General features: G+C 39.7%; 1 protein-coding gene across 2 annotated transcripts; it reads left to right on the top strand.

Moving 5' to 3' along the window:
• Window positions 1-3,536: 3,536 nt before the first annotated feature.
• PLK4 (polo like kinase 4) lies at window positions 3,537-13,951 on the top strand. Of its 2 annotated transcripts, none has more exons than XM_053461362.1 (16): window positions 3,537-3,698; window positions 4,526-4,621; window positions 4,825-4,920; window positions 5,015-5,129; window positions 5,487-6,510; window positions 8,636-8,736; window positions 9,072-9,409; window positions 9,698-9,802; window positions 9,920-10,022; window positions 10,430-10,579; window positions 10,673-10,806; window positions 11,231-11,322; window positions 11,618-11,756; window positions 11,981-12,112; window positions 12,302-12,408; window positions 13,382-13,951. In XM_053461362.1, exons 1-16 carry the CDS (start codon window positions 3,669-3,671, stop codon window positions 13,479-13,481), a joined length of 2,862 nt encoding a protein of 953 aa, XP_053317337.1. In that variant the 5' UTR covers window positions 3,537-3,668; the 3' UTR covers window positions 13,482-13,951. The 2 variants fall into 2 exon arrangements, with proteins under 2 accessions (XP_053317337.1, XP_053317330.1); XM_053461355.1 differs by lacking the exon at window positions 3,537-3,698 and adding an exon at window positions 4,131-4,367.
• Window positions 13,952-16,221: the final 2,270 nt, after the last annotated feature.

Raw genomic sequence — 16,221 nt, 5'->3', positions numbered from 1 at the left:
TCATCTTATGAGTTAGCGTCATGTTAGGCGCAAAGTGGATTAAGCTTTTCATTTTCTCTCCTGCCATAATGCGTGTATATAGTTACTTTATTGCACATTAAATAACTTTATTTTATTATCTTTTATTGGAGTGCAAAGTTCAGTATATTATATTCCATTGAAATATACCCCTATACTGCCTCTTCTCCTCTCCATCACATTTCTCGCCATTATCCTCCTTAGCTTTAACATCCTGCTTAGTCAGTTTAAAAATGTTCACGTTTATTCGCTCTTATATTCTTCTTAATCTTGTTTTTTATATGCCCGTGAGTCAGCTTGATGCAAAGAAAGTTGAAGTTTGGCCAGTTATTAAATCCAAAGGTTCACTTATTAGTTTTTTGGAAACTACCTTAAATAAGAAGCCTAAGACTTAAAGGTTATTTATGACATGGATTCCTTATATCAAGCACCTAGACTCCCACACAAAGTCTTCTCAAAGCTTTTCAGTAGACTAGTTTGTATAGAGAACACGTCCTTAGCGACAGACACCTTCTTCCGAGGGACTCTGGGGGGAGACCTTGGCAACGGTGTGCAGGGTAGTTAATTTTGTAAGCGATGGTAGACACCCTGGACACACACAATTCACTTAATTGTGTTTATTTAGTTATTGTTTGTTTATTTTGGTTTAAGGAAAATGTAGAAAAAAATGGGCTGGTGTACACAGCTTGATTGTTTACTTTCTTGCCAAACTCAGGTGGTTGGGTGTATCTTTTTGCGCCGTATGGAAGATGACTATTGTTCCATGTGAGAATGATTCTGCTTTCTTGGAACCTTGTATATTGACTGGTATATATTTTCCAATGCCTGTGAATTAATAAAGAGATTTAAAGTAAAATGACCATACCACGAGTATAGCCATATGTGAGGTCTGTGTCTCCTTCCCTTTATTGCTGTCCAAGTGTCTAAGACTGTGAACGGATTTTATGTGCCATTTAAACTGGAGACCTTCAACAAAGCATGGAAAGTGTGTAAAGGCCAAACACGCATTGTTAGCTCCAGAAGCTACACCATTGGCTATATGTGTTAAGAAAATGGATGAAGGGATGTTCAACCATATGAAAGTTTTAGTTAATGAGGCCTATTTTATTTGAAGGTTTGTTAGAGGTGACCAGAAAACAAGGGGTTGCTGTGAGTTTGCAAATGACAAGAGATTAAAGGAATTCATCTCACATATTGCCACTATAATCAGGAAAGAATTCACCTGTGAGCTAAATGAGGCAAAAAGTGTCAGTTTGATGGTAGACCGATCAACTGACAAAAGGAGGAGTAGAAGAGTTAATATCGTATGTCAGATACATCAACAATGGGAAAGCAGATGAGTACTTAGAAACAATCACTAGAGACTTGAAAGTGCATGGTCTCCTAGACAGGATTTCTTGAAGATAGCCAAAGATTTAGGCACATTCAGTTCAGTGAAAGAAGAATGCATTGATGACCTTGAATCTGTTTTAAAAGACGCTGTACCAATTTTAAAAGTATTCACCCAAGAGAATGTGACAGCTCAAGCAGCCAGCTGAGAGTTTTAAGATTAAAATCCAGAAATTTCAGTACTCGCATTACTGATTTTAAATTTGTTCACATAGTCCATTTTCTCCTGGACTACCTTGAAATTATTAGGAACTTCTCCCTTTTATTTCAAAGAAAAAACTGGCTCCTAACTTTTTTAGGCTGACTCCAAGATTCAAAGCAAACCTGTCATGCCCTGCACTAATGTGCACTAAACTTAACATCGCGCAAACGTCCACCGGCTGCCCCACTTGACACCAGGGAGTCTGGAGCACGGAGGACAAGTCTAGGGATGCATTCGTAAGTCGGGGGGGGGTATAAAGCATATCAGGGGGCAGACTGGCAAATATGGGGGAATAAGGCATATCTGGAGGGCAGAGTGGTAAATAGGGGGATATAAGGCATATCAGTGAGGCAGAGTGGCAAATAGGAGGGTATAAGGCATATCAGTGAGGCAGAGTGGCAAATAGGAGGGTATAAGGCATATCTGGGGGTCAGAGTAGAAATCCATGGGGCAGATGTGCATAAAAATCATAGTTTTTATTAAATATGAAAAAATTGTTTATATGTCAATTAATATTTACTAGTTTAAAGATTTCCTATAAGGTAGCCTTATATTGAAGATTTTTCATTTTTCCTAAATTAATATTCAAACTCCGGGGGGTCGTTTTATAATCCAGCCAATACGGTAGATCTCATAGTCAGTGCAGTCATATGTAATCCCGATGTTATGAAGGATTCTTTTTTTCTGATTTTTTTCTCAGCATTCCTAGACACATTTCTGAGGCACTGGCAGAAATACTGTTGTATTTTGTCTAATTCCTTGTGTTTATTTTTGTTTGTAGTCTTCAACAGTGACATTAAAATATTACCAGAATTGTCTAAAGCTGCGCTGTAATTGTCTATTGCTGGACATTAGATAGGTTAAGGGGTCATTCAGAGGGCAAGTGCAGGTCAGGGCATTTTGGTTGATGCTGTCAGGCAGGTAGCACGAGCCTTTGCGGCGGGAAAACGCACACAGCTGATAGGTGCAATCAGCTGTGTTTGCGGGGTGAGACAACTTTGAATTCAAATAAATAGCAGAGTGCAAGGGATAGTTTTCTTTACCCCAGCTGAAATCGTGAAGAGCTGTTCCTGAACGAGCGTCCCATCCTCCCCTTTAAAAGTTTTATTTTATACTGTCGCAGCTTTCATAAGGGTAAAGCTCTCCTCTGGTTTGGGGTGGACAGAGGCTTGGTTATTATACAATCTGGCTAGGGAAGAGTGGATTGTATTTTGTTATATTTGTTTTTTATTACATTAAATGGCTAATGTTTGTTAATGCCTCCTATACCCTATAATAATAAAGCTATGGTCATTTGTTATCCAATTTAAACTGTGTTTGTGTTTTTTTTAAATAGCATATTACGTTTATAATACATACATGCAATGGACAACACTATTTGTAAAACTAAATAAAAAAATTCAGAGACAGATAAGTTCCTTTTAAAAAATAAAATGTTTTTTGGTACGTCATTTTTTTTAAGGGAAACGTTAAAAAAAAAGTTGTGCTCCGAAAACTGCGCAAGTACAAAAAAAATAACAATAAAGAGGAAGTAAAGACAATTTATCGTTCTGGGAAGGATAGATGCTACTGAATAACGTCTTTAGTATATAATCACGTTATTTGGTATACAGCGTTTAAGATGAGACTGTTACAACAGCACCGATTCTCCTGTTCTGGCACGAAAAACGAAATCATGAAGAAAAAAGAGGAATAAATGCGTTAGTTGGAACACGCTACGACACGACGCGCTTCAAAACGTGAAGTAAAATAACTTTATTTAACATGACAATACAAAGGCTTCTCTGGATACTCTACGCACAGCTATGCGTTTAGGGGGCAGGGTTTGCGTCTTTGCAGGCGTGTTCAGCTACGTCGGAGCCCTTCGACATCACGTGATTCTAACGGGCGGAATTTTCAAATCACAACAAGCGGACCCGCGGGAATGGATCCCGAACCCGCGGGCCCCAGCCCCCACTCCGGACGCGTCACCGGCTCCACTGGCGCTCTGTTCCCCGCCGCGAGTCAACGGTGTGTGGTTCCGCGAGAATGAGCCGAAATCGGACTGCGAAGAACAAATATGGCGAGCAGCATAGGGGCAAGGATAGAGGTGCGTGTAACCCACGGAGAGCCGGCCTCCGTCACTTACATTAAATTAAAGCTTAACCGTACCCTTTAGATAAAATGTAACGAGAGGCCCGGGTTTCATTATGTGAAACAACATAAGGACGGTTTATAGTAGTGGCGGGTAAACCTTTTACACTCACATGTAGGCACTCCGTGTCTCGGTCCCACTTAACAATATCAGTGTGCCCGGCATGGAATGCGTTAATCATATAATTCCTGTAGAGCGCTATGCACAGACCGCGTTTACACGGGGCATATAAATGAGCGGTGCTTATTTACCTGTGTGCTTAGAGCAGGGGGCGTGTCTGCCCCCCTGGCATTCGCCCCTCCTCTGGCTTGCTGTCATGTTGTGGTTGCTGAGTGGTCTTGTTGCTGTCAGTTGGGGCAGCGGGAATATAGCCGGGATGCGGCAGCCTTTTTCCCCTGTGGGTTGGCACCATCACCGCCTGTGTGCTGCTGTCCTCTGTGATCGTCTGGTCCTCCGCACACCCGTACTGGGGCCACTGCAGCTTCCTCTGGAACTATGCTGGAGAAGGTCCTCACTTTTCTCTTCCCGAACCTCACCTCCAAAGGAAGCCCCCCTGAAGGAGGAGATGAGAAGGAGACAGGGGGATTCTGCATGCCCCCCATGCAAGGGGAGAGCTGCATTGAGGTACACTGTTGGGGATAAGCAGGACTCTGTGTGAATATATATATATATATCAGATCATAGATGGTTAAACTGTTCTAGATTATCTTTATTCTCCCAAAAGAACCTGTGACCTTCTAAGTTGACCTGATGTTTTTTTCCCCTTTTTATTTCCCTTTTAGGACTTCAAGGTCCTCAACCTCCTTGGCAAAGGCTCTTTTGCCTGCGTCTACAGGGCACAGTCTATCAACACTGGCATCGAGGTTGCCATAAAGATGGTAAGGGCACATGGGACGTTATCTGTAAGAATTCTTCTTCCGTGGAAAGTGTCCAGGCGCATTTATAGTGATCTTGGGATCCGATAAGGATTGTTTTAGGTATTAAACCTGTGGATATCATGCACTGAGTAAAAGGCAAGAGCTGGCATTAACTTTTTAGTGGTTAATCGTACTTACAATGTGGAAATGCTTTGTTTCTGTAGATAGACAAAAAAGCCATGCAAAAAGTTGGGATGGTGCAAAGGGTCAGGAACGAGGTGGAAATACATTGCCAGTTAAAGCACCCCTCGATTTTGGAGGTAAGAAAACTATTTCTCGACGTGTTTTGCGTTAAATTAGATTTTACATTCATCTTACCGTCATTTTACATTCTTTTTTTTTTTTACCTTTTAGCTTTATAACTATTTTGAAGATAGCAATTACGTATATCTGATTCTTGAAATGTGCCACAATGGTGAAATGAACCGGTTTTTAAAGAATAGAAAGAAGCCTTTTTCAGAGAAAGAAGGTATGTTTTTGTGTGTTTAATTTTTTGGGGGCCGGGGGTATTTTTGCTTATTTTCTGCAGTATAAAACTGTTACATGTAATATATGATACAAGACATTGCAGTCCATTGACTTAAGACTTATGACAAAGCTGCGTCCTGTGGACCACTAGTGGTCCTCTGGGTCTTTTTGGCTTCCTTTGTTTTCACATAAGTGTGAGTGATCAACTAGTACCATGTTCCTCATGAATATTTTATTTTGATTAAAAATAATAATATGGCATAATATGGAAACTTTTTTTTCTGTTTTTTTTTTTTATACAAAATAATCGTGCATGACAAAACGTTTCTGCTTCCCCCCCCGCAATTTTCTTTCATAGCCCGGCACTTTATGGAACAGATTGTCAAGGGGATGCTCTATCTTCATTCTCATGGAATTTTGCACCGGGATCTTACACTCTCTAATCTCCTGCTCTCTAATGACATGAACATCAAAATTGCAGACTTTGGTTTAGCGGCTCAGTTGAAAATGCCAAACGAGAAGCACTTCACCATGTGCGGAACCCCCAATTACATAGCTCCAGAAATTGCCACTCGCAGCGCTCATGGCCTTGAATCTGATGTCTGGTCTTTGGGCTGCATGCTGTACACGTTTCTGGTGGGACGACCTCCGTTTGACACGGACACGGTAAAGAATACATTGAATAAGGTTGTGTTGGCAGACTATCAGATGCCCAACTTTGTTTCGAGGGAAGCCAAAGAGCTTATTTTTCAGTTGCTCCGTAAAAACCCAGCAGACAGATTGAGTCTTTCGTCTGTACTGGACCACCCATTCATGATTGGCTATTCTGTCCGAAGTGATGATATGAGGACAGTGGAAGACTCCATTGATAGTGGGCATGCCACAATTTCCACAGGTTTTACTGGATCTTCTGGAATCAGTGTTAATAGCCGCGTGCAGGAAAAACGATTCACTTCCGTCCCCTCTCTTCCCAGCAAAATCGATGTCTATCACTTTAAAGACAAGCGCTCTAGTGATTCCATGTCAGTAGATGGAGGTAGCTTCTATAACGGGCAGAAAGAGAGCTATGAATTTGCTGATGGGAGAGGAAGAAAAGCAGTTGTGGAAGACAGACCGCATTCGCGCTACCTCAGACGCGCTCACTCCTCGGACAGATCTGCTAATACCCGTAGCCAGGCTCCGAATAAACCCAGCAGTTTTACAGAAAGATGCCACTCTGTCGAAACGCTTGTCAAACCCGGACAAATGGCCAGTTACCGGAATTCTACCTCTTCTCCTGCCAACAGCTGTGGAGATATTCCTCGCGTGTTCGCAGACAGAGCAGCTCATAATTCAGGCTCTCTAGACAGATATACCTCTCCTCCGGTTAAAGACAAAACTTCGTAAGTGCAATTTCCTTAATATAATCATTTCTTTAAAATGTGTAAAATCATTAAAGCATGTAGGACGGAACTAGGTTTATTTGTTATTATTTGAAGGTTTAAGATTTGGAACCTTGCAAACAAGAATGTGCATCTTTTTAAATATCCATAACCTAAAAAACCTATATAAATGTGTATGTTTACAATTTAGCGGTTGGAAATTTCCTTGAAGATCTTCTATTTCGTATTGTATTGATATAGCGCCAACAAAATTATTAGTTTAAAAGGTATTTCAAATTTCACTGACAGACTGGAACAGTAGGTGGGGGGGGGGCTTGCTAACAAGGCTACAATCTAATGGGAATAGGGGTCTGCTTAAGCCCAGGCTACAAATTGGCTATTTAGTAGAACATGATGGTTTGGAAGACTGTTGAGCTTGATTGCCATGGGACCAATTAGCTGACTCTGAAAGCTACAAAACTGAAGCCATGGCATGATGACAAATCCCATAGGTTTTGACAGCCACCTGTATTAGCAGCATGGTGAGAATCTTCAAGCTGTCACCTTGTGTTTAGTGTTCAGATAAGACTGTCTATAAACAATGCTTGTAGCAGACAGTGCTCAGTATTTCTCCATCTCCTCTGGCTGTCACTGTTCCTGTAAGGTGTTTCCAGACGATGTACACGGGTACGGTAAATTCTGCCAGAACTGATGTTCTCGGCCTGTATTAAATGTGGATTAGTTACATGGATTGATCCATATTAAAGTCTTTAGCATCTACAGGCTATACATACGCTGTTTTAGCTGGCTAGTTAGATCCTTTTGCAGGTACCTAATCTTGAATTTTTATTTTTTGTTTTATCTCTTTGACTCTTCTGTTCCTTGGCTTCTACATTTTTACATTTGAAATTAAGATTTTTCACTAAGGGCTTTGTTTTCGAGACCTAATATGAAAACGTATGATGTTAGATTAATGACATTAGAGAGTCATATGAGTCAGAGAGTCATATAGAAAAGGGGCTAGGCATGTTCTTCATGTGTATCATCATGTTAATGCATGTGTATTGTCCCATTGGAAAGGACATTTTGTGGGCTTTTGAAGTGTTCTACATGCTTGAGCATAGAAAATTGTAATGTGTTTTTCATCATTATGCCTCATGCATCTAAAATACAAAATTACCATAAACGGCCAGGTTTCCAATCTAGGATTGTAAATAAAACATGTTGTATGGGATGATTATATGAGTTTCTGTTAGAATTTGACCCAACAGTTTTATATATTTTTGTATGACAGTGCTTGACAAATCCCAGGATCCAGGTAGCTGTGGCTCCTAGATTTTTAGATATGGCTCCTAACTTCATGCCATCTTATATTGATCCCTATTAGTGCATTTCTTTCTGGCTCCTAAGAGAAGTCAAGGTGACTCTCCGATTTGTCTTTCCTAACCTCTATACAGATTTAACCAGCCTTCTTAGGCAACAAATTGTACTGAAAAATATTTTTCCCTCTCTTTAAATGTATGGGGATGGTACGATACCAGGTTCCTAGCAAAGAACCTAAGGGGTATCCTGTAATAAGAATCTAGAATCACCATAACGGGGAAGTAGGCAATTTATAACTCCACTCTACCATTTGTCCGTACCGTCTGCTTCTCCTCTCCTCTAGATTGTAAGCTTGCGAGCTGAGCCCTCTTTAGCTAACATATAAATTTGTCTTAGTCTGTCAATACCTGTAACATATAAATAAAACATAATCCCATATAATAGCATGGAAACATAATCACTGCTTTCAGGTCATAAAACTGACCAAACTGCAGGTGAAGCCAAGGGGGCTGTCGTGATAAACTACAAGGAACATGCTCTTCGTCCTTCTACTGAGCTTTAGTAGTTCTCTGTCTCTTAATATCCAAACATAGCTATACTGGCTACCTGGCCCACAACACTCTTGGAATGATGTTAAAATGATGAAAAGCACGAACGCCCTTTCAAAGGGAAAAGGAAACTTCTTGGCCAGACTTGGCTTATGTTTATCACCAACCTACTGTTTGCTATCACAGTGAAAGACACGTTACCGGCGTATAGTTACATTATAATATACATTGTATAACTTTTTGTTTTTTAATATTGAATATTTTTGTGTTTTTAGTTCTGAGTTCCTTTGTCCCTCAAAGCCGGGGGCTCCAAAACTGGATGAAAAGTGCCAAGCGGAAACTGTCCAGCAATGGTTTGGTGCCATGCAGCTAAACGGTATGTCGTGCATAACGATGGGTCGTTTCTCACTGGCATCACTCTTTGTAACACTGTATTAGCAAAAGTAAAAACTGCCTTTATATTTAGGATTTGCGATTGTGTTATTGTAGTCTAAGGGATGATCACAAACCAGTTAGTTTATTTTTGGGTTTATTTCTTCACTAATTAAAAGCTTCTTGTAGACTACGTTCTGACACATTTATTTATGGGGAAGAATAAATGTGTATATAATCTTTAAACGGATTAGTCAAAAAGACTTGCCACTAGTTTCCTAAATAGTTGCATGTATTGACCTACATAATTCTTGTTATAAATTATCGTTATCCTTCCAGGTCAAATAAGAAAGCCATCAGACGTAAGCAGCATTAGTAATCAAGGTGGAGATTTCTATGCACAGCCAGGCATGCGGCTGGGAGGCCAACAACATCCTTGGAATGATGTTAAAACGAAGAAAGGCACAGACGGCTCTTTTGAAAGTGGTCCGAGAGGGCAAAGAAAACCACTTGGTCCTGACCATCAAAAACCTGACCCGTCTCGGCCAGACTATGCTTTCAGTGATCGCAAACCTAGGATACCCCAGCAAACGGGTCACCGCAGCTTACGAAGCATCATCGAACCGCTTAATTCAGGCAGACTGAAGCCAATACGGCAGAAAACCAAGAATGCTGTGGTATGTGACAAGTAAAGAGAAATTAAAGATGCAATTGAGCCCTATTTCCGTGTTACGTGCAAATCGGGGTGCATTTTACTGTATACATATCGGTGCATTCATGAATACAAATACAATTTTGGAAACTAGGCTGTTCTCTTAAGGGCTTTGATTGCTAATCATCTGACCACAGCACATTTAACTGAGTAATGTGTTTTTGTGTTATGCAGTATTACTACATTTCCTAGAAATCTGAGTGTTTTGCTAAACAATATCAAATCTTACTTTTATTTATTTTGTACTTGGCAGGTGAGCATCCTGGACAATGGAGATGTCTGCATGGAGTTTATAAAGGAGCACAATTCCCAAGAGCGTGTTAAAGAGGTCCTGCGTATCTCCTGTGACGGGAATCTGGTATGCCATGGTTTTAGATTATAGTTGATGAATTAAGTGATGGATAGACGTTCATTAATATGCAATATAGGTGCTCTGAGAACATTTGATTTTAAGCTATATTTGTTTCTCTTTTAGATATATGTTTATCATCCCAATGAAGGCAGAGGGTTTCCTTTGGTTGACCGACCTCCATCGCCACCGGAAACCATGTTAAGTTTCACTTTTGACAGTTTACCAGGTAAAGTATCTTCAAGAACTGGTCGTTAATACAGATAATATAGATTAGTGCAATGGGAGACATTATAGGACAGGACTGCTTAGTCCCATTTTAGAGAAACTTGGCTAATACATGATTTAATTATTTACTAACCAGCGTTTGCATCCCAGTATTTTCTGTTGGTTTAAAGACAACTAGAACAGGTAGGAATGAACTAATGGTCTATTACAATATACTTGCTTGGTTATAAGACCCCTGATTGGACCACCCAAACTTTGGATCTTACATTCAGTATTTTTTTTTTTCTTTGTTAAAACAAAACCACTGTTTATCAGGTGGCTCAGAGATGAGTAGTACATCTTTAGGAATAATATATCCCATGTTTGTGACATTGTATATGCTAATATCCTGTGTTTCTCCGTCTTTAGACAAATACTGGAAAAAGTATCAGTATGCATGTAAGTTTATACAACTTGTAAGATCCAAAACACCCAAAGTTACCTACTACACCAGATATGCAAAGTGCATGTTGATGGAGAATTCCCCCAACGCTGATGTGGAAGTTTGCTTTTATGATGGTAAGTTAAGAACTGGCAGCCGAGTGCGCAGTGTGCTTAGCGGAAGCTTTAGTGTACCAGAAATGTATTCATTTATTTTCTTGCCTCCCTTAGGGGCAAAAATCCACAAGACTGCCGATATGACCAGAGTGATAGAAAAATCCGGGAAGTCTTATACAATAAAAGAAGGGAGTCTGGCAACTGTCCTGAGCGATGAAGCACAATCTTATGTGGACCATGCCAATGAGGTAATGATATTTGTGCCAGTTGCTGTTCACAATACTATTGCAACACTTATACTTTGGATCGCCGTAAAGAATTCATTTTGTAAATCCATACGTTAAAATTAATAATGTAGCAACAACGTGAATTATGCTACTATTTGTATGTGTGGAAGGTACGCAAATATAAATGTAAAATGCCCTTTACATGACTCATATGATGACTTCTCGTGAAGGAGAGGAATTGACAAATATAATGGCCTGTTGCTTCACGTCACTGTGCTGTAAAACCCATTTTTACCTCTCCGCTAAACAAGAATGCCTTCTTTCTTGGCAGGGTATCTTTTAATTGCTTCTGTTTGGAGAGAACGTGCATTTTGTACAATACAGTAATTATATGTTTTGACATTGTCATTTATAATTGAAGTTGGTTTTATTTTGCATTGAATAGAGCCACCGATTGTGCCTCTCCTTGGAATCTACAATTACCGTGGAGGAAAAAAAGGGTGAAAATGTCTCATTATTCCCCATAACATTTGGCAGGTAAGTGATAAAAAAAAAACTTAAGCCAATGTGGGTATGTCTAAAAACACTTTAAGAATCCGGGACAGAGATGAGGAAAGGATACAGGTTGTCACTTTCTGATTCCTAGCCTAGGGTTAAACGTCTGTCACTGTCACAGTGGGATGCCATAGCCCTCTACCCTACAGAGCAAAGCAAGTGAAGTTAAATATCTTGTCAATATGGGCACATGTACAAATATGCAAAGCTTCCAATGTGTTTTAAGAATTTTGAGGATATAGAATGAATATATTTCTCTAACAAATTTGTATTTTAGGAAACCGACTAGCACAGAGTCTCCAAAACCTACAGCACAGCATTTCTCCTACGGACAACATAAAGAACAGAGCCCTGGCAATGGGGTACCGGCTGGCAGCAAACATTCTCCAAACCAGATTTTGAGCATTAATCCTTCTGTAAGTTGAACAATACACACCATGCAGATGTTAAAGCATAGAATAATACTGTTTGACACTAAATATATATTTAACCTTTGATTTAGTGTAGCGATCAATTTGCTTAATGCATACCATTTAGTTTTCAGCTTGTGTCCTTTTGCAATGGGCGCAGGGTTAGCTAGCCCCCCCTTCACGTTGTGTTAGCATATTTGTAAAGTGTTTTTTCCTCTTTCTGTTTGCAGATGTTATCGTATGAGGGATCTGTATTCTCAACCCATACAGGACCTTCTGCCAATGCAACAAAAATGCACACTCCTGATCCTGGTCAAGTCCTAAAATCAGTTTTTGTTAAAAACGTGGGCTGGGCTTCCCAGGTGAGTTTATTACATTTTTGTGTGAATCCACACATTTACATGAAATATTTGGAAGTGCATCTAATAGGTCATGTATCTATTTTTTGATGCATGGTTGATGTATCATCCATCGTAGTAGGAATGGTCATTGATCACTTCAGTCTAAGTTGATAATTTGGCTAATGTGTGTCCTTTTTCTTTCTTCTACAGCTGAACAGTGGGGCTGTATGGGTCCAGTTCAACGATGGGTCACAACTGGTAGTTCAGCCAGGAGTCTCCTCTATCATTTATACAGCACCTAATGGACAGGTGACAAGGTGAGCCAAGACTGTTCATGTGTCCAACATATATATATTTTCTGCCCTCGCCAAACGTGTCAGACGTTTTGAATGGGTTGAGAGCCATAAGATGCTTCATTTGAAAGCAGAAAAGCTCTGAATGCATGTTGTGGTTTAGCAGTAGGCATGCACTATGTAGAAAGCTGCCTTTGGATTTTAAGGCTTTAATAAACATCCTTTGGTTATTGATTTTTGTGATGTGCACCATACGAATAACACAGCCTTCAGAAATGCTTGGCATAGATACAAATGTATGCTATGCAACACGCTTCATCCAACTATCAAAAGCTCAAAGTATATCTGTTTCTTTATTACGCCGTTATTTTTATTAGTCCATTGTTAAAAGTGCTTCTACAGAATCCTGTAGACATAGATGGATGATGTAGGTTTCCATATATTGATTAACCTTACAGTAACTATTTTCATCAGGGCATCCATAAGACATTTTGGGGCCCAGTAGAGACTTAAATCCTTGGCTCCTGTGCCCCTTCCATCAGCCCGATCCATCTCCATCCCTTTGCTCTGCCTGTGTTCCACCCAAAGCTCTTCCTCATGAACCACCCATAAGCACACCTTATGTTTCTGGTGCACAACATCCTCCCATCATCCTGCCTCAGCTGGTGTTTTAAGCAAATAAGGGGACAGTGAAAGCAGGGGCAAGCCTAGGAGCCTGGGTGCATTAGTTCTTCTGCGTCCCCCCATAGGCAAGGTGCGTGCAAACTTTCTGTAACACACACGTTCTCCTGCTCCATCTCCCAGGCACCTCTGACACCCAACATCTATGACAACAATAGTATGGGTGAAGGCTTGCATGATTACATGTTCTTATAGCAGGTTTGTGCAGGGGTGCGCTGCTGTGTTTGGTACAGAGACATTTGTTTAACCATTTCTTTAATGCCTTGGAGTGTTTGGAACCAATAATTCACAAAGTTCCTCATTTTGTTTTTTTCAGCCATGGTGAAAATGACAAGCTTCCAGAGTATATTAAAGACAAACTTCAGTGCCTGTCTTCCATCCTGATGCTGTTTGCTAATTCTTCAAGCCACCAATAAAATTCACAAAGCACTCTCAACGTGATCCATCGCTTTGTAATATAGCTCTTGTGTATATAGGATGTATCTTTAAGATGAATAAGTCTTAGCCTTCTGCAACCTGCTTGAGATGTGTACAACCCGCAAACTGGTTTTAAGGGAAACGGCAAGATGATTTTTTTTTTCAATTTTGGACTGAAGGAAAAAACCAACCATGTGTCGCTGTAGTGCCCATGGTTGTTAGTTTCTTAAGAGCCCCTTTTTTCTAGCCATTTATTAATAATGTCTTGTCATTTAAAGCTGTCCATGAGCGTATGTTTCCTTTTTTATTACCCGTTTGTAAATGTATGCATATCTGTACCTGTAAATGTTGTATGTTCTGTAATATGTAAAGTATATTTTTTTATATGTAACCTGTTAATTTATAGCATATTTTTTTGATTAAATATCCCTGCAAAACACTCTAAATAATAAATGCAGTGATTAGCTCATCTGACATTTTAATAGATCTTATTTCGGTTAAATGGTTTCTATAGTAAAACAGCAGAGATCCTTCTGCGCAGCTTCTAAGCTGCAGATTACCAAATGGCCCGGGTAGGATTTGATGCTGAAATACCAAAACGCATAAACCTGTCCATAAAAATGTATTGTTGAACACATAATTGCCAATACTATAGTACCGATGTATGTTTTACCAAGCATTGCTTTAAACAATAAGTAAGTCAATGTCTTACCCTGCAAATGGACTCCATCAGCTCCTGGCGTTATGAATCCTTCATCAGCGCCATCAACATGGTGCTGGATATTTTGTCCATGGCTCAACAGACTCTTTCCTTCACAGCTCATTGTCTTCGGAAGCTGCCAGAATTAGGTTTGTCTCTTCTCTCAGGTCTTGCGCTTTCCCTAGCTGTCTGCTATACCATAAGGGTGTGGGCAGGGGCCGTGACTTTTTCTTTACACTTGTTTATTGGATTTGTGCATTGGCATTAGTGCTCTGAGTGGCTAGTTGGATGTTGTGTTGACCCCCCTCCCCCCAGATACTGTGTCTACCAACCCTTTCCCTGTGTAGTGCTAAGTTTTACACCTGAGACCTTTACCCTTTTTATTTATTTTTTACCACCAGGGGCTTCACTTTAGTAAACTATAAATGTTAAGCGTCAACATCCCAGACTTTGCTACAGACATGGTGCTGTCTTTTAGGCGGGGTGCTCGTCGCCTTCATTACTTTTACAGTTACATTTTTGTCCAGTAACTTTGATCACATATCTTGACAGTAGTTCTTATACAGGTGGTCTTTCTCACATATTACTTAGCTTGAAGTGGTGGTCGTCAAAATTAATATTTTGCTGAGAATTTTGTTCCTCCTTCAAGACCCCGCTGCGGGGGATCTGTATCCTAACCCCGCTGCCTGCCCGGCGCCTGGGACTGCATGTCCCGGGCGTCGGGCGCTAGACCCCGAATATAGGCCGCACCCCCACTTTAAAGACTTAAAGTGGGGGAAAAAGTGCGGCCTATATTCGGGCCAATACGGTACTAATTATTAAACATCGGGTCAGGCTGGGATTTTCTATACAAAGTAATCAGCCATTGAACACGTGTAGGTTCAGATAATCTCTTAAAAGCAAGATACTTATAATAGTTATTCTATATTAGGACTGTATTATATAATCAAATGAGATTAAATATTAACAAATAACAATACTGTGTCACTACAAAACCACAGCTAACATGAGAACACATTACAAGCAATGACCTACAGTACAACAATTTTATGATCTGTAATTTTGGAATGATTATTTCTGGAAAGGTGTTTAAAAAGAACAAACATAACAAGAACAGCCAATAAAATGTATCAAAGGCATTTTTATTTAATGGATCAGCAGTTACATTGGTTTTTACAGCTCAATTCCACCATTTGTATCTCTTAAAATAAACGTCAGTGCAGCTTCAGCATCTCATATGCAGAGGTTTTTCATCGTGCAGTACAAATATGCCTTGTTATAGTGCTTTTGTCACTTGCAGTGCCCTCCACTAATGTTGGCACCATTGTGTAAAAAACGTTTAGCCCCTTAAGGACAATAGGGGTTATTACTCGTAGTATATTGTGGGACAATGGCTATTTTAACATTTTTCGGTGTTCCTGTTTAGCTGTGATTTTCTTCTTTCTCATTTCGTGCTCCCACACATATTATATATTGTTTTTTTCAGGACAAACAGGGCTTTCTTTAGATACCATTAATTTTATCATATCATCTAATTTACTATAAAAAAAAGATAAAATAGGGGGATTTTTTGTTAAAAAATTACTTTTTCTCACTTTTTAAACAAAAAACTTTTACTCATCTGCAAAAACGAATGAAAAAACCTGCTAAATAGATTCTACTATTTGTCCTGAGTTTAGAAATACCCAATGTTTTTATGTTTTTTTGCTTTTTTCTGCACGTTATGGGGCAATAAGTACAGGTAGCGTTTTGCTATTTCAAAACCTTTTTTTCCAAATCTGGTAATTCTTCCCCCCATGTGCCATTTCGGGTATCTTTGAAGCCGGCCAATGCAATTTACCCCATCAAGTCATATATTTTTAAAAACTAGACACCCCAAGGTATTTCACATGCTGGTAATTTAACCCTTTCCATGCACTAATTTTACCACCAGCCTTTGTGAAACTTTATGGTAGTAAATTTTTTTGTATTTTTTTCACACACGTTGTACTTCAGGTATAAATTTATCGCTCCTGGTATATGTCCGTGTCAAACAACAC

Source organism: Spea bombifrons, chromosome 1 (assembly GCF_027358695.1).
Source record: "Spea bombifrons isolate aSpeBom1 chromosome 1, aSpeBom1.2.pri, whole genome shotgun sequence".
Lineage (NCBI taxonomy): Eukaryota > Metazoa > Chordata > Amphibia > Anura > Pelobatidae > Spea > Spea bombifrons.
This window is presented reverse-complemented; position numbering and strand designations above follow the sequence as displayed.